A 22,551-nucleotide genomic window follows, 5' to 3' on the forward strand; every position below is an offset into this window, starting at 1 on the left:
GAGCAAATCAAGGCTTAATCTGTTAGAAAAGCATCCTGAGTCAAATAAAGCTGTGAGAATTCAACAAAAGTTTTCACAGACCAAATAATTTTACACCAATAATTAATGCAAAGGATATACAAAAAAAAAAAAGTATTCCTCCCCAGGAACAATATCATATGCAAGTCTTACAGATTTTTTCATGAAAATAACAACATGAAGCTCCAATTATATTACTATGTATCAATAATCATGACTATTTCTTTAAAGCTCTCCCTTTTCGAAAATTCACTAGTTCTTATTTCTTTACTTATTCCCTCTCCAATAACTCAACTAGGATATTTATATAAGATGACAGCTTGGCAGTACTTTGGGAAAAAAGTACAAGTAATACTGTTTATAAAAATCATCAACCAAGGCAGAACCCAGGTAGTTGTTTTAGGGCAGTCACAAGTATCCTGCAATTATTATTTCAATCGCCCCTGCAGCAGTTCTGGACTAACTATATAGTAAAGAGAGTGAAATATCTATGACAGGCAAAGATATGATGAACACTAGAAACAATACTGGGCAAAAGAAGCCAGGCACTCAAGTATCCACACTGCTCAATTGATTTACATAAAATAAAAAAATAGGAGAAGCTACTCTCATGCTCTCAGAAATGGCAACAGTAGGTGGGCAGGGTGGTGAGTCAGTGACTGCAGAAGGGCTAGAAGGGTTCTGGAATGCTATTTCTTGATCTAGTTAGTTACATGGGTGCTGAAATTAATGAATTTAAAGTTTTAAAACTTCATCTATCTGTACACCATATGGAACATATACTTTTATGTATCTTAAAATACCTAACATATACTATAGTTCATTAATATATTTTAAATATATAAATACTTTGAAATTTTGTTTCCAAATTACAAATTACAGAAACAATCTAAGTTCCTTGCAGTACGCTAAACAGAGAAAAGAAACACCAGCTCTTGATCTCCCCAATCCTTCCCACTCTCATTCTACCACCATGCCATCACCAGATGAATCAGTGGTAACAGACATATGCATATATTCACACAATCAAAAGGGGATTGATTTAATGCTACAGAATGCTGTAAGCATAATCCTTGGAGGTGAAATCAGTAGCGTGTGCATGTTGTTTCTTTTGGGCATTTTTTTTCTACTAGAAAAAAAATACAACCAGATACCCAATGCAAGGAGGTTCAGAAGGAAAATAGTCTAATAAGCTACAACCATATAAGCTGTGCTCTACTTTCCTACTAATTAAAAAATAATCACATCCTAGGATGGAGGGGCTGGGAAAGAATTGGTGATTATAACGGAAATAACCACTATTTCTCAAAGAAACAATACATAATGCAGATTGAAGACCACAAAGCCTATTTCTTCAAAGCTCTCCACAGAATTCACCTATTTACCTACTAATACTATAAACTTCTGTAATTGCAGGGCATTTTAGAGTAATTTTTCTCTTTCAACTCCTCCTTAACCTTACACCCAACACCCTTCACCTCCAGCAATTCACCAAGCAGCAGTTCCCCAAATTCAATAGGCTGTTTCATGTTTCTATACCTCTGCTCTTTTTTCTACCTGGAATCATCATGCCCCATCCCTCCTACTGCCTATGGGGAGATAAATATTCTGCCTTCATAATTTTTCTTTCATCCGACAATATTGAGGTGATCTGTTTATACATACACATCTCTCTCCCAGAGCCTATTTTAAGTACGTCAAGGATAAAGACTTTCCCTGATTCGTTTCTGCAACACTCAGTACAGAATTTATGGTTTTGGTAGGCATAGCTTTATTACAGAAATTAAACCAATACACAAGCAGATTTTTAAATACCAGTTGGCCTTTGTAAGAAATCAAAATTTTTAAAAATTCAAAATTCAGTGTCCTAGTCAAAGATGACACTCACCATCAATAATGGCTTCTCCTTTCAGACTCTTGATTCCTCTGGGCATCGCATTTCCATCAAGGTAGAATTCAATTATACCATCATCCAGGACAATGAGAAGATGAAGCCAAACATTTTCTTCTAAATATTTCGTGACTGTTGTCTTGGCAATATATGTAGCATTGGAACCCAAAGTTTTGTAATGAAGAGAAAGTGTCACATGGGATTCGTTTGTTTGAATTTTTACCCCATAGTAGATGCTTCCATTACCATCATCCTTTGCTATAACAAATCCATTTGTATTGGCATCGGGGATTACCCAAGCTGAAAACGTAAAGTTGGCAATTGAGTTGTTCTTGGAAGGATGGTATTTTGGATGAACAGTTCCAAATGCACCCTCTACTCCACTGAAGTACAAAGCATCTGTTCCACTGTGGTGACGCCGCATGTGCGGCTGTAAATGCACAGTGCTGGGGAAAATTCCAACTAGCAAAAAATCTATCATTGGGGGCAAACCATCAGTGAACTCACTGGACAGTATTTCCCAGCCTACTCGTACATCACCAAACACACCCTGCTGCCTCAAAATGGTAAAATTGGTAATATAAGACATATCGTCTTCTGACAGGACATCTTCTGCAACTTCTCTCTCTAAGCACTCTGGATCCAAGATGAAAATTCCAAAGGGATCATCATTAAATGGAATCATTACTGTCACCTGGAGGTTGGTTCCTGCTAGTTGGCCCCCAGGGCCTGGAGATCCACCTGTAATAAGATTGACTTATAATAAATAAGAAATCAGAATCTGAAGTACTTTCCAGTATGAGGTGAAGACAAAAGGAATTTGACTAGCAAACTTCTGGTTAAATAATATAGTCATTAATCAATGAACAACAATGTCACCATATGTTTTTTACCACATTTTCAGAGGTATTTTGGCTCAGAATAATTTCATTAATAACCAAAAAAGCATGAAAAGAGAATATTAACTAGAAAGTTTTAATTCCTGTGCTTAAAACCACAAGTAATGGGGAAACTGATTGTCTAAATTGTTTCAATGGCACAAGACCAAGGTTTAAGCTACCATGAATCTGTACTTCCTAACTTCCATTAATATTTTGTTGGAGATACTCTATTTAGTGAGGAAAAAAATCTATTTAAGAATGAATGTAAGTCTCCATCCATAAAACTTAGCCAAGCCAAGACCACAAAATGAATGTTAAAAATAATGCTTCTATCAAAAAGGGTATTTTTGACATTTAAAGTTGGACAATCAAGATACACTTACTTTTTCATTAATTGTATTTTTGGTACAGCTCTAATTACTTATGTATAAAACATCAAATTTCAGCAATAAAATAAAAAAGGTGGAAAAACACAGCACCTGAAATGTTTACAAGCTTTAAAATATAAAATTCATTGAATTCAGGAATTTTATCTGGAAAAGCATGGAGAATTATTGGTTTGGCTTCTTCACCATCCATAAAGTTAACAATCCCTGAAGTTTCATAGAACTCCTGTCCAGGCTGCAAAGCAGAATCATTCTCAAACAGCTGCCAAGCCACAGAAACATTGCCAAAGTGTCCGCGATGCCTCAAAATCCTACGTAACAAATTAAAGAAAATTAATTTTTATGAAAAATATATAAGTAGTGAATTTAACTCCAATGATAGCTTTCTGTGTCATCTCAGCAATAGACTTTTTCTATTTACCATCTTTAATATAAACCAGCCAGCTAATCCTTAGTGAGAACCCATGATTAATCTCACGGTAAGAGAATGAGGCAGAACTTTAAACAACAAAGAGAAGCCATCTTAAAAGTCATACTCTTCAAAGTACAAACTGAAGGGTAAATTCTAAACCCCATCGAAAAATATTTACAGAAGAACTGGCAAGAGTTCTTCAAAAGCAAAGGATGGGGTGAGGGTAGTCACATATCATTTGAAAGAAGAGTTGCAGAAGACCTTGGATAACTCAAGTCTCTCAGTCCTGATGATGGAAGCTGAGGTGAGGAGGGTACGGATAATAATTTCTGTTCACCAGCTAAAGTGTTGTTTTTTGTTTTTTTTAAACAAGTGGCAACACCATAAACAAAGCTTATAGTTCATTTTGAAATTTTGAAATTTTGAAACATTAATAATATTTCAAATTTGTGCATGCTTAAAGGTTTTATTTTATCCAATTATGATTTTACCTTATTCAAATATGCTTACCAAAATGCATTAGTCTTTCCTTCTTCTACTGCTTTGTCTATGGGCTCCAGAGAAAAAATGCCATTTGGGTCATCATTAGCTTCAATTATCACTGTAGCTATTCCATATTGATATACTACTGTATCACCTAAATTAAAAAAATTAAAATAACAAAGAAGTAGTTAACTTGCTATTAAATTCATATTTAAAATTAAGGAAAAGTTTATAATGAAGTTCAAATTTCAGCAAGAATTTCCACAATGAAGGTCATAAATAAAAGAGATGCCTAGATAAGTTTAATGTGACTTGTCTTTGTGGAAATGTTTAATTACAGAAGACCTACTTCACTGAAAAACAGAGAAGATACTTTTCTTCACAACAGGAATATTGCTTTAGTAGTTTAATTAGAAATCAAAAACACAGCTTTATGTAATTCAAATTTTTGAGGTATATTCTTTCTTTTCATAAAAAATGGGAGGATTACCCCATAACATAAAAATATTCCTGTTCAGGGGCACCTGGGTGGCTCAGTCAGTTGAGCTTCCGACTTCGGCTCAGGTCATGATCTCATGGTCTGTGAGTTCAAGCCCCGCGTCGGGCTCTGTGCTGACAGCTCGGAGCTTGGAGCCTGCTTCAGATTCGGTGTCTCCCTCTCTCTCTGACCCTCCCTCATTCATGCTCTGTCTCTCTCTGTCTCAAAAATAAGTAAACATTAAAAAAATATATTCCTGTTCATATTAATTAGAATGGTCTGAACATTTCCCTTTTTAATATTAAAAAATTTTTATTTTAGAGAGAGTGCATGAACAGGGGAAAGGAGTAGGGTGGAGGGGGGTGGAGAGAGAGGAAGAGAATCTTAAGCAGGCTCCTTGCTCAGTAAGGAGACGGTGAGGGCTCAATCCCACGACCCTGGGATCGTGACCTGAGCTAAAATCAGGAGTCAGATGCTCAGAATGAGCCACCCAAGGCATCCCTTGGGCATTTCCCTTTATTTATATTTATTTTTTTAATATTTATTTTTGGGAGAGACAGAGAATGAAGCCTCGGGGCAGTGGGGGAGGGTGTGGGAGGGGGAACAACAGAGGATCAGAAGCAGGCTCCACACTGACAGGAGCAAAGCCAATGCAGGGTTCAAACTCACAAACTGTGAGATCATGACCTGAGCCGAAGTCAGACACTCAACTGAACGAACCACCCAAGCGCCCCGTGTATTTCCCTGTAAGTCTCTGTTTTCAGGAAGCAGTTTGATCTGGTCATACACAGAACAAAGCAATCTTTATGGTGTTGAACTTGATTCCTCTACTCCAATTCCATCCAAAGTATGTCAGCACTGTTATTGCCAATAACATTCTCATTATTTCCCAGAGATCTAAAGCTCTTTTCTGTTCCTGCTGTTCCCAAAGCAAGCAAAATCCTCCTTATCTTTACACTTGTTACTCCTCAAGACCCAGCTCAAGCGACACATCTTCCAGGAATTCTTCCTTGAATTCCAAAGTTAAGGTAAGAGAAGTTCCACCATGTTCCTACAGCACTTCCCACTTTGTCAGTGTATCATAACAATCATAGCATTAATTTAGTACACACACCCACACACACATACAATTCTACTGTGAGCTCCTTGGACAAATCCTTCTTAATCAATTCCATGCCCTGAAGAGTAGAGTTCCAGTAACTGGTACACAAAAGTTATTTATGAATGTTAGCTGAACTGAAAGAAATAAAACTTTTAAAATCAGATAAGGGCAACATCTAAAACTAAAATTATAGAATCAGAAATTAAATGCAGCAGACCAGCACATTAAAAAGAATTTACATCAATATACAACTGTACTCACACTTACTTTGATAATTAACCAATGGAAAGAGGGAAAAAATACTGTCTAGTAAAATAATTGTACAGAAAATGCTGACAATACAGAATAACCAAATACCTCAAAATATCGAATCATAAAAATCTAGGAAAAACAAAAATAATAAAATCTAATTTTGGCAGGATACTGATGCCATGTGCATTTGTCATACAACATATCACACGTGGTACTAAAAACTCATTCCATCCCTCCACAGGGAGAATTGACAGTATTTAACAAGGGCTCTGAGCATGGCCACATCCTTTGATTCAATAATTCAATCTCGGGCCATATACTGTGAACAGTAACTATCAGGGACAAATATCCATTGCCAACACTAGGTCCTGTTAGAGATGCTACCCATCCAGCCCTCCTACCGTTGATCCCTTCAGGGCTCGATGTGTTGACATCATAAAAGAGGAGAGAAGAGTGGAAGAGAAAGAACTAAGAGGAGATGTAAAAGCACAAATTATGTCATCCAAGTCTTCATAGCTAAAGTCACTACGTCCTCAGATGCCATGACATCTGGGAAAATATTGAAAACAAATGCAGTGGCAGTATACCTCAGGCCAGTCATCCAGTGACACCGCTTCCTCTTACTTGTTCTCTCTCCAAATATCAAAATATATTTCCCCAATGATACATTTTACAAAATAAACACAGTCATTTCCTTGCATAGTCATGTTACATTCTCTATGTAAGAGGTTTGGATGTTTTGGGGCACCTGGATGGCTCAGTCGGTTGAGCATCTGACTCTTGACTTTGGCTTAGCTCATGATCTCAGGGTTATGGTATCGAGCCCCATGTTGGGCTCTGTGCTAAACATGGAGCCTGCTTAAGAATCTCCCTCTCTCTCTCTCTCTCACTCTCTCTCTCTCTCTCCCACTCCCCCATCCCTCCCTTTGCCCTTCCCCCACTTATGTGTGCATGTATGCTCTCTCTAAACTTAAAAAAGAATAAAAAATTAAAAAGAGGTTTAGATATTTTGATCCACCATAATCATAGTGACATTTTGTTCCTGATAATAGTTGAACCCCAGTGACATTTTGACCCCAAAGATTTTGGGGATACAATAGTTTTCCACAAAATGACACCAAATTAATAAATGGAATTAAGAACTTATTTCTACAGCAAACTATTAAGACTATGTCATTTCTTCATCAGACAGCAAAACTTTTTCACTTTTACATCACCAAAATTATTTTTATCTATAGCAATTTCTTTCATTTAAATTTTAGGACAATTAATCAAAATGTTTCTGGTCTACATAATACCTGATTAATAATTGTGGGGGTTTTCTGTAACTGTAAAATTTATTTTGTGGACATTACTCTACAAAGTTAATTTTTTCCTCATAAGAATTTTTCATTTTTACTTTTTTGATTTTCTTATTAAGCCGGGTGAAAAACAAGAAGGGAAACAGGAAGAGAGACACAACTGAAGAGAGATAAAGATAGGGAAAATGACAGAGAAACACAGCATAAACAAAAAGTGAGCTCTTTCTTTTCCTTTTCTTCTTTCTGAGTATTTCAGTCCAAAAGACACAAGGTAAAGCACAAGGCAGGCATTCACAGTAAGGGCAGACGGTTATGGCACAACAGTGACCATAACAGTGGTCCTCAGTGACCATAACAGAGGTCCACAGTGACCTCTGTGGAGGCCATCTCCACAGAAGAAAACCTCGGTGTTAGATGTTGGAATCTGAGTGGAGTGGGAAGGCATCCACACAGGGAATTGGCCTAACATAGGAAGCTAGAACCCTAGAGGGGTAAGAAAGGTAACCTCCTTGTGTAAGGAGGATAAAAGAAGCAACGGGGAAAAGTGGTTACAGAGGGAATTAATCAAATAAGTAAATATATTAATGATAACAGCTTCTAAAGTTAACAGTATCAGAGAAAGAAGGGACAAATATGGAAGGAAAGAAACCTGGAAGCTTATAACAAATCACTGAAATAGAAATAGAAATATTGGTATGAACTAATGGTTTTCACATAGTTGGATACAGAATTACAGATAGACAAGTGTATGTATATAGAAATAGATACATAAATACATGCCTAATTTCTGTACACAAACAGGGCCGAGGAGGAACATACGCTGAGAACAAATATGCCCACCTAATGCCCAGATTCTGGTTTCTAAGAAACATCCTTCACTGAAAGAAACCAGGCTTCTTGGAGAAATGACTAATTTCAGGGTTGTCACAGGAAAAGTATAAGATGAGTTTATAACAGCTTGCTGTGCCAGGAAGTAAGAAAATGCTCACAGAATAATATGGAATATGTCAAAAAGACAAAAAAGTCATCTCAAATAGGCTACCATTAGCCAAATCTGGGAAAATCTGACCACCAAAACAAATAATGACAGTGAAATATAACCCACTGTATTAAAATAAAATCATGAGTCAATACTGATATATAGATCAGTGAAAAAAAATGAAAGTTTGGTGAGTTACAGGATATTTACTAAAGTGTGTTCCCCACAAAAATATTCATTAATTACAAAGAAAAAAGTACAGTAGAGAAGCCTGGCAGTCACCACCTAAATTATGGTCAAAGTAAACACTGCCATCAAGGGACAAAAAACAAAATCACATGTCAACTGAAGAGATGGTTAAGAACACAGTGTAACTTCTATGAAATTCCTGCTAACGATGTAAAACCTGAAACTAGTAATGGGGAAATATCAAACATAAAATGGGCGATGTTCTACAAAATAACTAGCCTGTAATTTCTATATTATAACGGTCATAAAAGTCAAGGAAAGACTGAGGAGAACTACTCCAAATTGAAGAGATTAAAGAGACAGGACAACTAAAATCAACGCATGATTTATGAAAGGATCATTTTGCTAGAAAGGACATTATTGGGACAACTGGAGAAATCTGAATGGGGTCTGAGGCAATGACTACATTAATGTTATATTAATGGTTATACTACATTATGGTTATATTGTGGTTATGTAAGAGAGTGTCCTTGTTTGTAGAAAAAATGCACTAATGTATTCAGGGGTGATGGAGTATCCTATCTTCAACTTATTCTCAAAAGGTGCATAAAAAACTAACTCTTTGTACACTTAAAAGAATAAATGTAGAGGGGCGCCTGGGTGGCTCAGTCGGTTGAGCGGCCGACTTCGGCTCAGGTCATGATCTCACGGTCCATGAGTTCAAGCCCCGCGTCGGGCTCTGTGCTGACAGATCAGACCCTGGAGCCTGTTTCGGATTCTGTGTCTCCCTCTCTCTGACCCTCCCCCGTTCATGCTCTGTCTCTCTCTATCTCAAAAATAAATAAACGTTAAAAAAAAAATTTTTTTTAAATAAAATAAAAAAAAGAATAAATGTAGAAACAAGCTATAGCCTCACCAATTGACTAAAGGTAATATCAGGACCCAAACAGTGGGGTCCAAACATCCTGCTTCATTTATGGTATAGAGAAGAAGAAAGAGCCTTATCTTTTCCTTCTTGCAAAGTACCATTCATCATGGCTATACCTTCAGAGAATTATCAAACAGCCAATTGTATTCAACCATCTACAGACTGCAGCTTCCTGGCCAGTATGTCCAACGCCATGCTAGAATGGCAAGGGGTTACAGATACTGATTCCCTAAGCCCTTGGGTTACTAAACAAGGCTGAGGGTAGCTTTAACTAGAAGATTTCTATTCCTTACATAGTATCACAATTTTATACATGTGCCACATTGTGAAAAAAATTAAAAACAATGCCACAGAGTATACCAGGCACATGAAGATTCAACACGTATATTCTTCATTCTTTCCCTCAAAAAAGCAATAAAAGAAACAATTCTGCTCTTGAATAGTCATAGACGACAGTTACATAATGTCATCTTGATAAAGGTACTGAAACAACAGATCCGCCATAAAAATGTAATTTATTTACCTGTTGAATTAAAGAGGATTATATAAAAAGACTCATCTGTTTCTGGGATATCATCTTCATTAATGAAGACAGATATCCTCTGCTTCCTATTTCCAACCGCAAAAACGAGCGCTTCTCCCTTTTCAACAGGAACAAAGTCTCCCTCTCTTGCGGTAGCCTTCCCATCCATGGTAGCATATTGGACAGTGCAGGCAACATCCACAGATCCATTTCTGACAACTGTAAAGTTAGCAGTCTCACCTTCCTGAACTCTCACCACACGAGGTTCTGAAATATTTATGAAGAAAAGAAGGAACATGTGAGCTTTTCTGATCCCATCTACATATTTTCAAATCACTTTGTTTCTCCCTGCCCAAACAAGAACTGTCCTCCATTGTATCTTTGCTTAAAGATTCAACTCTATTGCCAAGTCCTACATGAAGCCTCTTCTGATTACTTCTAGGTTAGTAACCTTCCCCTTGCCTTCATTCCTACAGAATTCATGGTCTTCAACTCTCAAGCTGTCAGTAAATTACATGCTGAATCCTCTGCCTACTGTTTCATATACCTCATATCCAAATTCAGATTGTAAGTTCCTTGAGAATAAGCCCAGCTATCTTATGTTCTATTTGTGCCACAGCAATTAGCAGAAGGCTGAACACAGGACTAATTCATTATGTACATGTTATCTGAATGTTAAGAATAGTAATCAGTAAAATTCAAGAGCTTTAAAAGGTTCCTGCAGTTGTAAATTGAATGGCTTGCAGAAAAAGGTTTAAGAAAGAATTAGACACCAATTAAGCTCACAAATCAAACTAAAAAAGGTCAACTGCAGAGAACAAACCAATGGTTCCAGGAGACAGAGTGGGAAGGTGGGGACTGGGGATAAAATAGGTGATGGGGATTAAGGAGTGCCCTTGTCACAATGAGCATGGGGTGTTGTATCCAAGTTTTGAATTACTATATTGTATACCTGAAAGTAATATCACACTGTACGTTACCTATACTGGAATTAAAATTACAATGAAAACTAAAAACTGTCTAGAGTCCCCAAAGAGACTTCTAAAGAAAATTAAAATGCAAAAAATAGGGAATCCTTAATTTACAGATCCAGTAAAGATTAGTTATTTCAGTAAGTGAGCATCCATTAGGCAAATAATACCCAGACCCTGAACTGGCTACATTGTGTACTGGAAGAAGTTTCATGAAGAGTGCTCTTTACTGCACAAAGGCAAAAGAAATACCTTGGAATCTGAAGGCAGAGGGAGAACAAAGCTAGTAAAAACAGTACTTGTTTTATTGTCTTTTTCCTTCCGACAACCTTTAAAAACATTTCTTAAAATATCAAACAGATTAAATAATGATCATTCAAACAAATCAAGAAATCATATTTAAATAAGCATCAGTTGTGCTTTCTTGAAAATGTTCAGTTAAAAACGTTACTGAAAACATATCTACCTACTGTTTAAAAAGATGTAAAGTCACTCAAAAAAGACAGAAATACCACCTGCAAAATAAATGGGGTCATCATTTCTTCTAATCCTCAGAGTTGCAGTAGTTCTATTTCCTATCTTAGCTCCTCCAGTGGCATTAAGTAGAGTAATGGTGAATTCCTCCATTTCCTCTGGAATCTTGTGGGAAATGTTATACATGTTTTAAGTCAGGTGATTTGCACAAACAATTCTATACTACAGTCCTAAATTATGTTTTATCTTTTAAAAAATGACTCTATTAATGGCAGTACTAACATTCACTGCCATTTGAGGCAGAAGCACCCTAATGACTCAAGTAGGATTCAGACCCAAAAAAACATTTTAATATGCATTTCATCCAAACAGCCATTTTATTCTAACTCATAAAATTTAATAGAAATCCAGTTATTTTGTTTTATATATGCTAAAAATATAAATAATACACAGCTCACATTATTTCTATAAGAAGATATGTGTCGTTTACCAAAAAAAAAAAAAAAAAAGCCAGAAATATAACTTTTGGATGCATTTAGAACAGAGGTCATAATAGTAACAAGAGTGTGGCTAGCTCTCAAAGGCCTCTCACAAACCTTACTGAAGCTTCACCCATAAAGACCTCATTCCCATGTCCTACCAAGATGAGATTCCCTACCATCTCTGAGTCTATATAAATCCATAGGTGAACACCATTTCTCTTTCATTTCATCCATGTAAGCTAGTGTTCTCTGCATCCTAAAATGGAAGCACGTTGGAAGTCTTTCTCTCAAGGAACAAGCCTGAGGGAAAGTAAACAGGCTTCGTGACTGTTTAAAGCACAGCTCAGCTCAGAAAAGTCCACTCCCATTGTTACTAAGTTCTTTCTCTTCACTACCAATAACATGAGCACCACTCTGGGTCCATGATCCATCTGGTCCTTTGTTCCGATTCTGAGAATGCACCAAGAGCATACTTAATAGACGGTACACCCTTGTCTTCAAAGGCCCAAAGCACAAGCGGCACATTTAACCTCAACCTAACCTAGACACTTGTGCATGTTACTGGCAACCGTGAGTTCTAAGAGTTAAAAATGCCTTCAGGGAAACAAAAAGTATTTCTCTTTTGGTGTCTATTCAGACATTATCATGCCTGCATTCTTTTTGACATATTTTCATGACAAGATGTATTGCCAGATGATTAATTATTAAATAAAAAGTAATTATTAAGCAATGACAACGCATAAAGAGAGTTAATATATGCAACATTTACCTCATCTGGAAGGGAATAAATGGTGATATTTTTCGAAAATTCCTGATCTCCAAAGAAAATAGTCCCTTGGACAGGAAACACATCTTGTGTAAAGTCTGGACAAACCACCCATGATACACTAACAACACCAAAGTTGCCTCGATTTCTTACTACATCATAAACAGCTGTGAAATACAAATGTGTATAATATACATGAATATATATTGAACACTTATAAAATAAGTAAAGAAACTGCTTAAAAAACAAAAGTAAATATAAGACCTCTTTTTAATAAAAGCCAATCATTTGCTTACATGGGTTCAAAGTATGTATCTAAATGTGGTAACCTAGTTTTCTTTCTGCAGGTATAAAATTTGTGCAATAAATGGACTTGATCTTATTTACCACAGTTCGGGGATTTAAAAGTCATTCAGTACAGGGAACAAAATGGTGATTAATCAGGTTCACCTATCATAAAGTTGTAAAAGGATATTTGCTAAAGCTGCTAGAGGAAGCTGTACACTCAAAAGTAGTTTTTTCACCTACACAGACGCTGCTCTAAAAATAAGCTCCTTCTCATTTCATGCCACTGCACTTAGCTCCCAAGCACTAATTCTCAGTTTTAAAGTCTCTCCTATTTGAATCCTATCGTTCGGATTCTACCACATGTGGTTAACTGAAATCAAAATATAACTGAGACCATCATTATCATTACATCATTATCATTACAACACTAAGGTAAGAAATAAAAATAGGAATCCTAAACCTCATTTTTAAAAACACCAATGTCTGCACTACATGTAATTTTAAGGCAGATGGACAAGTAAAAATAACTATTTGCTAAAGAAATAAAAGAAAAAGTGGTTAATTTCCTCTTTAGTAAACAATACTAGAATATGAGAAGCAGAACAAATTACCACTATAGGTATCGTCTCCTTTACTTTCATTGATCATAACAATTAGATCATCAGAAACAAACTCTATAATCCCATGAGGATCGTCGTTTTTTAGAATCGTTATGTTGACAACCGTGGCACTTCCCAACTTGCTTTCCCGTTCACCATGGCTGCTGAGGACCACCCAGTAGTGTTCATCCAACTAAAGTGAACATGTCAAATTAGGAAAGATATAAAGTTCAAATCTTCAAAGCAAATAAAATACAGATAATCAGGAACACTACTACTACCTATTTTTCAGAAACATACCACTCACTGAGAAAACAAAAGAGCTAATATTATTTCTAAAACAATTGTTTAACATTCTCCTGTCGGGTAAGGGAGACATCAGATATAAAAGTACATATTGTCCAAAAAAGAGAAAAGAGAAGCCATGAGACTATACTGAAACAGTAAGAAGACTTGGACATATCACTGATGATCTAGTCATTTAAACTAGCACATGTAAATAAAATAAAATTAATTTCAAAGCTACATACACACTGGTGTGCAAACATGCCGGAACAATATGTGGTTCCATCAATACAAAACTTAACTTTATTTCCTTTAAAAATGTGATTTTACAGAAACACTTCAAACCCATATCATTACACGTTCAAACAGGTTACATACAATAAGGCTTAACATAAGTAAACTTATGAAAACCAATCACTGAAAGTTTCAGATCATTTGGTATTTCTTTATGTAGGACAAACATACAATTCAAAGTTGAATGAATCTTCTTTTGCTTTTTAAACTTGTTTTTCTTTTCTTTTCCAAACATAAATACTTCTCAGTCTTTTCTTGCTCACTTCCATTCCTCTATCTCCTTGTCAATGTTCAAAATATCTACACTCATAATGTACTAGATACTATCAGCTTTCCACAAAAGCACAAGAAAAAAAATCCTGTACCTCTGGTATCCCATCCAATCTTGATAACAATGTGATTACGATCTCTCGTTCCCCAGGTTTAAATTCTAGCACCCCTGTGTTTCCGTAGAATTCATTGCTATCTCTCGGCTCTACTCGGTAGTGTAGAAACTGCTTAACCAGAGCTCCCCTGGATCGGGTGATATGGAGCTCTACAGATTCCCCTTCCTTAAAAAAAATGAAAATCCACAAAAGTTCAAATCCATCAAGACTGTTCTCCTCGAGTTGTGAGTACAGAATAGATGGAAGTTTCTTTCATACTTACTTTTATAACATAGGGTCCTCTAGATGTAGGAGAAAATTCAAAAACTCCCCCAGGATCATCATTTTCCAAAATAATTAGGTCACGGCTAGTATATCCAGATTTTAGCACTTGATTTTCCACACTGACCCTGTAAAAGGCAAAGGGGAGAAAAAGGCATCCGCCACCTATAATCTTACTTCTCAATTTTGTAGCCTTACTTATAATATTTACAACACTTTCAGAAAATGAATATGAATGTTACTAGGAGTTAAACTGAATTTAAGTGTATTAAAATCACTTAGGATCAAAATAGTTTTACTCGTAACATTTATGGAAGAATTTCTATTTCTGAATTCTTTATATCTTTCATATTTGACTGAAATCGCATGTTGCCTAAGTACACCAAAAATACAGTAATCAAAGGCAATAAATATATTTTTATAAAGTACCAAATCTAGAAATTTGTTCACAGTTTTAGAAAAATTTAATTTGTAACATGTAGCTAGAAAATATATTTAAATAAAATTGTTTTGACTTTACATACACTTGAATTTTTTTTTTAAATAACTCATGACATTAGATTATACTAACTAAATAAAAGTTGGGTAACTGCATGGGCTAAAGCAAACCATACAGATAAAAAATAAATGAAATTATGATTAGATTTTAGAAATATTTTGTGACCTTTCATATGGTTCTATTCACTTCAATTTCAACCTCATAATTTTTTGTTATTATATAAGAAAATATAGGACATACACCAAAAAATATGGAATAGAATGGAACTGAGATGTATGACTTGGTAAACAATTCCAATACATCTCTCAAAAGAACATATTTAAAACCAGATTATTTTTTTCATTTCTGGTTTTTATGCTCAATGTGTAATTAGAATGATCAAAGGGACTGGGAGGCAAGGCTCTGGGGGTTTAAAAGCCAGCATACTCTGAGAATTCTCAATCCTGCAATCTGCTCTAAACCTTCCCAAATGTCACTGTCTGCTAAACCAAAAAGTACTCATGATCAGACCTCAAAATTACAATGAAGCCACAATTAATATGTAGAAAAGACAGCTCACTTCCTACGTAAAAGAGAATCAGAATTAACATTCTTCTCTAGCTTTTGGATATCGGACAACCAACACCTAGCATACTCATGGCCACAGAAGAGACAGTCCAAATAATAGGAAAGCTATTTGTTATATTGTTAATGCAGTCATATGATTTTCATAACAAATCTGCCCATATTTCATACACGCTCCTCTTACCATTAGAAAATGAAACTACACACAAAACATGCACAGGCATCAAGCAAAATTTCTCAAGACCTGTGGTCATGCAGAACCACGCAGAACCACAGCCTTGTCCAAAACAATGGGTGGAAAAGCAAAAGGTTGAAAAACCAAAACCAAAAACAAAAAAAAAAAACAAAAAAAACCCCAGTCATTATTTTGTACACTTACCCAAAAAACACGACAAACCTTTTGGTTTCTACCCTGTCAACACAGAAAGAAGTATGGGAGGGACGAAAAAGGAGACAGAGACACCATTTGCCAAAATCTCACTAATACTGCTAGGAATTTGAATGACAGAGTAAAAATAAAGCTAAAGAAAGCCTTTCATTTTTCCCCCATGAGCCAGTAATGTACACTTTATGGGAATTCTGCACATTGGTTTCTCTGCTATTGACAAACGCTAGCAAGAGGTTCAGCAGTTCCCACTTGGGAAGGATGACCCCATGGCCAGCCAGCATGTCAACACCCATTGAAGACATTCCTTTCCAGGCCTGCTCCAAGGCGCGGAGGCCTGCCAAGCACTGTGCATGCTCACAGACCGCAGCAGCTGAGCAAATCTCATTCAGCCTGACTTATAATTACTTAGTAGCTTTAATGAGGTTTTTAAAAAAACAAAAATCTTTGTCCTCAGATCTGAAGCCAACTGTTCTTTGAAAAAATTAAAACTCTATAAGCAAAGAAATACATACCTTTCCCATTTGCATAGAAATATATTCAAGAAGCCATAAGACAGCAGTTTATCTTTTAATTTTGACAACTATTACTTACAAAGAACTTAGTATCAGGAAATCTAAATACTTTCAAATTTACAATGTATTGCATTTTCAAACAGCCTCAAAAAACACATGTCAACATGCACAACACAAGGGCTTCATTTTTAAAGTCAAATAACATTGTAAGAATGGGGTTATACACCACATATACAAAAAGTTTTCTGAAATAAATTGGAAAAATAATTTCTTTTTCTGATTTGGGGAAAACTAAACAGTAAAATATTTTTTACCTGATAAGATATTGAAAGCATCATAAACTGTTTAACTCCAGAGCAACTTTTATCTGTACTACAGAGAACTTGTATTTGAATTTGACTTTAGAGAAAGTGTATAATGTACCACAATAAAGTGTTAATTATTTTTGTTGCACTATTATATCATAACGTAATAATACTTACTACCATTCATTCTTTCATTTTAGTTTTGTTAAAAATTTGCAAAAGTGAGATGGTTTTGGTAAAATATATTATTTCCAATCAAAGATTTTATTCTCATATTTATTTAATTAAATATGTCTTAGAACACTCAAAGGTACTTTGCTCATTCTTGTTCATGCACAACTAATACAAGTAAGCACTAGTTGCTAATTGAATTAAAACATTTTAATATAAAATTGAAATAATTTCCTGTATTTGAAAAGAGAGGAACTAATAATTCCTGAAATTCTCTACTCCATGATTTGTACTTCTTGTGTATTGTTTTTGCCGATGGGAGACAGAGAAATAAACACATAAAAATTATATTTAATTAAAGGTTTATATTATAAAGTTAAAATTGACTATTTTGATGGAATTATAGTCACTATAAACTTTCAGAGATGAAATTTAAATCATTCTTCAAACATTTGGCCAAAGTGGAAACTCATTAACAATTTCTATGAACTGCTATATGTCTGGCTTATAACTGCTGTTCACTTTCTTTCAGTTTATTTTTGAAGACTGTCTATTGATTTAAGAAGTACTCAAACCTAACTAAGAGAAAAAGAATGTAAGTGAAAAAATAATCATTTTCAGTTTTCACTTACATTACATTTCACTGATTTTCTTGAGTCATTTGAAATACCTTTCCATAAGATTTAATGTGAAATACGTATTTAAAACATAAGTCATTTGGACAGTGTGAGTGTTGCATTTGGTTTTTGCTTTTTTGTTTGTTCACTTTGTTGATGTTTTGTTACTTTTCACGTAAAAAAGTACACATAAAACGGTTATGAAAACAAAATGCATAGCAGACATTCTGTAAATTTATTCCGTACATTCTTATTTTTCCTCAACATAAAAATAAAGAAGAGCTACTAATCAGGTTTATGGAATATGTTTACGCAAAATACCTACAAAGAAAAACCTAATGGTAAAATATAGAGGATCAGGGCTTCCATAAAATAATGATTACTATTTCACTCCTGATTCATGTAATATAAGATAATGCCAATTAAATTTATCTGTGAATTTTATTGTTTATAAAATATGAATTTTACAAAGCCCTCCAATCACACTAACCCCCTCTAATATGTATCAACTTTAATATAGGGAATTACAGCACATAAGATTGATCTTGATTTTTTTTAATTAACTGACATCAGTTAAATACAGTATTCTTTTTCATTTTTGGAGATTTTTTGAATTGCTTAAAAAAATTCTCTTTAGGAGACTGTAATATTTTCCTAATACCAATTATCCACTGAGAAATATTAAGTAAATTCTCATTATTACAGAAGAATACCTCTTAAATTTGTACTTTTGATTCTCTAAAAATATAAATACTATTTAGCGTTCACATTCTATGCTAAAAGAGAATTTCATTATATAAAGATTAACGCTTTCTTTTTACTCACTCAAAATAAAGCTCTAATCCTCTCCCCTGTTGAAAATGAAGCCAACAGAGCTGTTTGCTTAACCTAACATTTTAGATTTGTTGCTGCCTACTTTTTTAATATAGCAACATATTAGCTATGCTTATGATGTATCTGATACCTTTCATAAATTTTCCCTGTAATGTTTCCTCATAATGAATAGCAGGGTAAAAGTTCACTATGTCATAACACTCATAGTTGCCATCAACAAAAAACAAAACGTCAGAAGAGTAGCCAAATGTTATCCACTCAGTTTTTTCTTTTTACTTTATATGGAGGAAATAATTAAAACAAAAAATTATTTCAGAGACCTTGAACATATAACATATACATGTTACTAAATAAACATAAACTAAATGGGTTATTACCTGTCTAGAGAAAGTGTTACCGTCTCATTCATTTCCGGTGTATCATCAGCTTTGACCGTAATGTTGATTGTTGTGTCACTTTGCCCAGATAAAAACACAACAGAGCCATTAAAGGGACCTATATCGTCCAGGGTCACTGCTTTTGAATTAAAGCCAGAGGGCTTCAAACTCCAATAGACAGTAGCCTGGCCATCAGTTCCATCTCGATGTAAGGGAATGTAGACCTTATACAAAGAAAAAAAATGGAACAATTTCTTCTGAAACATATGCTAACAAATTATATAAGCTTTCAGTTAGGGCATGCACATGTTATTATGTGAATTATGAATATATGCATTCTGCATAGAGAAGCCAACTATTAGATGACATTAAAAATACAACTGAACAAGCCTTCTGTTTAAGCATAAAAATAATTATAGATATAGCTAATTCTTATTAGTATTTGCTAATCAAGTTTATCTACGAAATTGCTCCCACCCAAAAGTATCCCTAACCTGGGATTTGTCTTAATAAAAAGAAAAATATTTTAAAAGTCAAAAAATCATGAAAAACAGAACAATCTGCCTGAAGAATACATTTCCACTGCAGTTTCTCTGAAAAAAGAATTAACGTAATATCACAATATAAACTGAAAAATGAGCTTTTGTAAGTACAACTAGAAAATTATGTGAGAGGCATCCTAAAATGATGAGGGCAAAAATACAAAGTAATACCATTAATAAATGTTTCTAACCCACACAATAAATGCAGTAGAAACAAAATCAGATACTCAAATCATAATTCTGGGTTACTCTGGACAAGTTACTTAACCTCCCTGACCTCAATTTCCACAAGTGAAATGAAGCTAGAGTTTCCCTATTTTGTAAGTTTGTGGAGAGGATTAGAGTGCCTCTCCATTGTAGGATCTAAATAAAGGATACCTATTATAATAATTCTGAAACAAATTATATTTGGTAGTTTTAAGTGTAGTATATTTCAAACATACATAATAAAAGGATAAATTATAGATAATGATAAAGTTTTTTCAAATAAAGAATATAAATGAATACTTGATGGTAGATATGCCATTTTTTAAGCCACTAAAAAAGGTACTTTCTTTGTTCTTTGCTTTTTTAATACATCTCATCTTGAAAAATAGAAGACATTTTCCTCACTAACCATTCTGCTAATTTGACTAGCAATAGTCAGGGCTGGAGACTAGGGAGCAAAATAAGATATTTAGGGAAGACAAAAAAAATTAACAGAGGGCTGAGCCTTTTAATCACCCTGAAGAATGGGTGTGGCCTGGGCTACAGATGAAACACAGAGAAACAGAACCAAGGGAAATTTCCACCCTTTCTGTTTCCCAGAAGGAGAAGAATTCAGGTTCATAGAGCCCAAAATTTTCCCTCAAAACTTACTTCTCTCAAGGGAAAAATATGAAATGGTACAATGACAGATGAATGAAAGAAAGCAATCCACTCTTTAATTTTTTTTTTTTTTAGTTTTTAGAAGGAAACAGAGTATTAAGAAAAAATATAAAAAACCACAACCATCTTAAAAAATTAGCTTCTCTGCCTATTTATAGAATGAAATATACAAACAAAGGAAGTTGCAGACACCCCATTTTGACATGAGGCTTTGATAACAAAAACAGTTATCTTCTTTTCTGATCTGAACCCCAAACTACTTTAAATCAAACAGAAGTGTGAGAGACTTGGAAAGGGTCTCAGGGATAGACTGTGACTCAGAAAATGGTAAAGCTGAAGGTTAGAGCCATCCCTGGATAGATGGCAGGAAAATTCAAATAGGGTAGGGAGCAGGTAGGGGTGCTGAATGTATGAGTATGCTTTTGTGTGTGTGCGCATACACAAAAATGCACCCATATATATAATATAAAATTCCTAGGATTTGGCATTCCACTACTTTACCACCATCACTTCCATCACCAAGCAGAGAACCCAAGGCAGCCACCCCAGTCCTGCCCCAGGAGGCAAGCATAAGGAATGCTAAGAAATGGAACAGGCCAAGGATACCTGAGGTACACATGACTTGGCAACAAAAAAATATATTTGGCTATCACTCTGTCAAATGTCATAGCACTACCTAAAAGTAGCCACGTCAAAATACTCAATTCTAGCCATGAGCGATTAATTCTAATTTTATTTTTTCAAATATGACAAAAGATGATGGAAAATCACATCCTCATCAGTTATTTATATCAAGTGACATATTGAAGACTTGCTGCAAATGCTGGTGCTTTTCAAGATCTGTTGCTTTTGTATGTTAATACTAAAAAAAAAAAAAATAGTGTCTGTGCATTATCTCAAGACTCATTAGGCCCCATCAATGAGAATAAGCCTACTTACCACTTCAGCAGCAGAATCTTCTGGTTCATGCAAAATGATTGGAAGGTTGCTAATGAAGCCAATTTCTCCATTTGCAATGTCCGGAGTAACCGCTAAAGAAATATTTTGGATTTTCCCAAATCTAGGACTTATAGGCGGGATTGGGGGAATTATGTTCACCAACTCCACAGTTTCCAACTATAATAAACAAAGAAACAAACACAATGAAAAATTTTAAAGAACAGAAATTTTTAAATTGAAAAAAAAAAGTCATAATAGCATGGGCACCAAAGTAAATACAGCTAAAGTTCACAAATAAACTTGGCAATTTCACCTCCTCTTTCATTCACCATCCTATTTCAATCTCCTGCACTGGCTTCTTGGGCTCTTTTTGCTCTTCAGTTATTATTCCCCAAGGTTCTTCCTAAGCCCTTTATCTTATAATTTCATACACTCTCCTTAAAAATCCCTAGATCTCTCCTTCAAATTCTAAATCTTTATAATCAACTGTCACAGGACATCATCTAAATGTCACACAGACACCTTATAGACAGAATGTCCAAAATAGAAATCAGTATCTCTGTTCCATGTCCCATCACCACTAACATCACCAACACTGCCATCTTCTTTACCTCCTTATCACTTATACCCAACTATCTTGACTTTAAAGCCAAATAGAGTTGCCCATATCTCATTCTTCTCTTCCACTCACCACACCTCCAATCAGTCACCCACTCCCCCTTCCCTGACAGAGAAAATTCAGTGTCAGAAGATCATTCAGAACTCCAAATGTAACTTAACATGTCTTTCTGTTCAAAGAAAAAACAGCCTACGTATAACACAAATTATCCCTGTATGTACTTAATGAACATGGCCACTAGAATAACTTTCATGGTGTTCTTCTCATCTAGAATGGCCTCTCATCATCTCACAAGTCCAAAGTGTACCTACTCTTAAACACCAGTTAAATCTCCCTCTCTTTCCAGAAGATTTCCTGGTATCTACAGTCATCTTTATTCTATCTCTTTCTGAATTTCTACTATTAACCTCACTAAACTTAGAACTTTATCATAAATTTCACATGTTTCTTGCTCATCATTTTATGCACTCCAGACTTTTACTTTCCAGCAAAGTCCTTGTGAGTCTGTGGTCTTCTCAGCCTTTTCCCAGCCATGACCCAAAACTGCAGCTGAGACACAGTAAATGTTTGTCGACTCATCCCTCCAACACAGAATGAGCTCTATAGGAATCTTGGTATATTACAAACCTTCAACATCTTAATATTCTAACTTTCCAAAATTCAGCTGATCAACCCATGCAGTGTTCAC

The 22,551-nt window shown here is 35.1% G+C and overlaps 1 protein-coding gene across 9 annotated transcripts in view; it reads right to left on the minus strand.

Moving 5' to 3' along the window:
• The window catches only part of ADGRV1 (adhesion G protein-coupled receptor V1), a 590,892-nt gene that overhangs the window by 482,701 nt on the left and 85,640 nt on the right, over positions 1–22,551 (minus strand). For all 9 annotated transcript variants that reach the window (XM_053907199.1, XM_053907200.1, XM_053907201.1 and 6 more), the window contains 11 exons: positions 21,245–21,421; positions 18,897–19,120; positions 14,631–14,757; positions 14,348–14,533; positions 13,416–13,596; positions 12,520–12,683; positions 11,310–11,433; positions 9,824–10,090; positions 4,099–4,225; positions 3,270–3,487; positions 1,907–2,650 (listed from right to left, as the gene is read on the minus strand). In XM_053907199.1, the coding sequence (XP_053763174.1) occupies positions 1,907–2,650; positions 3,270–3,487; positions 4,099–4,225; positions 9,824–10,090; positions 11,310–11,433; positions 12,520–12,683; positions 13,416–13,596; positions 14,348–14,533; positions 14,631–14,757; positions 18,897–19,120; positions 21,245–21,421 (2,539 nt within the window). The remainder of the gene's footprint in view (positions 1–1,906; positions 2,651–3,269; positions 3,488–4,098; positions 4,226–9,823; positions 10,091–11,309; positions 11,434–12,519; positions 12,684–13,415; positions 13,597–14,347; positions 14,534–14,630; positions 14,758–18,896; positions 19,121–21,244; positions 21,422–22,551) is intronic.

Source organism: Panthera pardus, unplaced genomic scaffold (assembly GCF_024362965.1).
Source record: "Panthera pardus isolate Hobbes unplaced genomic scaffold, ASM2436296v1 HiC_scaffold_2, whole genome shotgun sequence".
NCBI classification, from domain to species: Eukaryota; Metazoa; Chordata; class Mammalia; order Carnivora; family Felidae; genus Panthera; species Panthera pardus.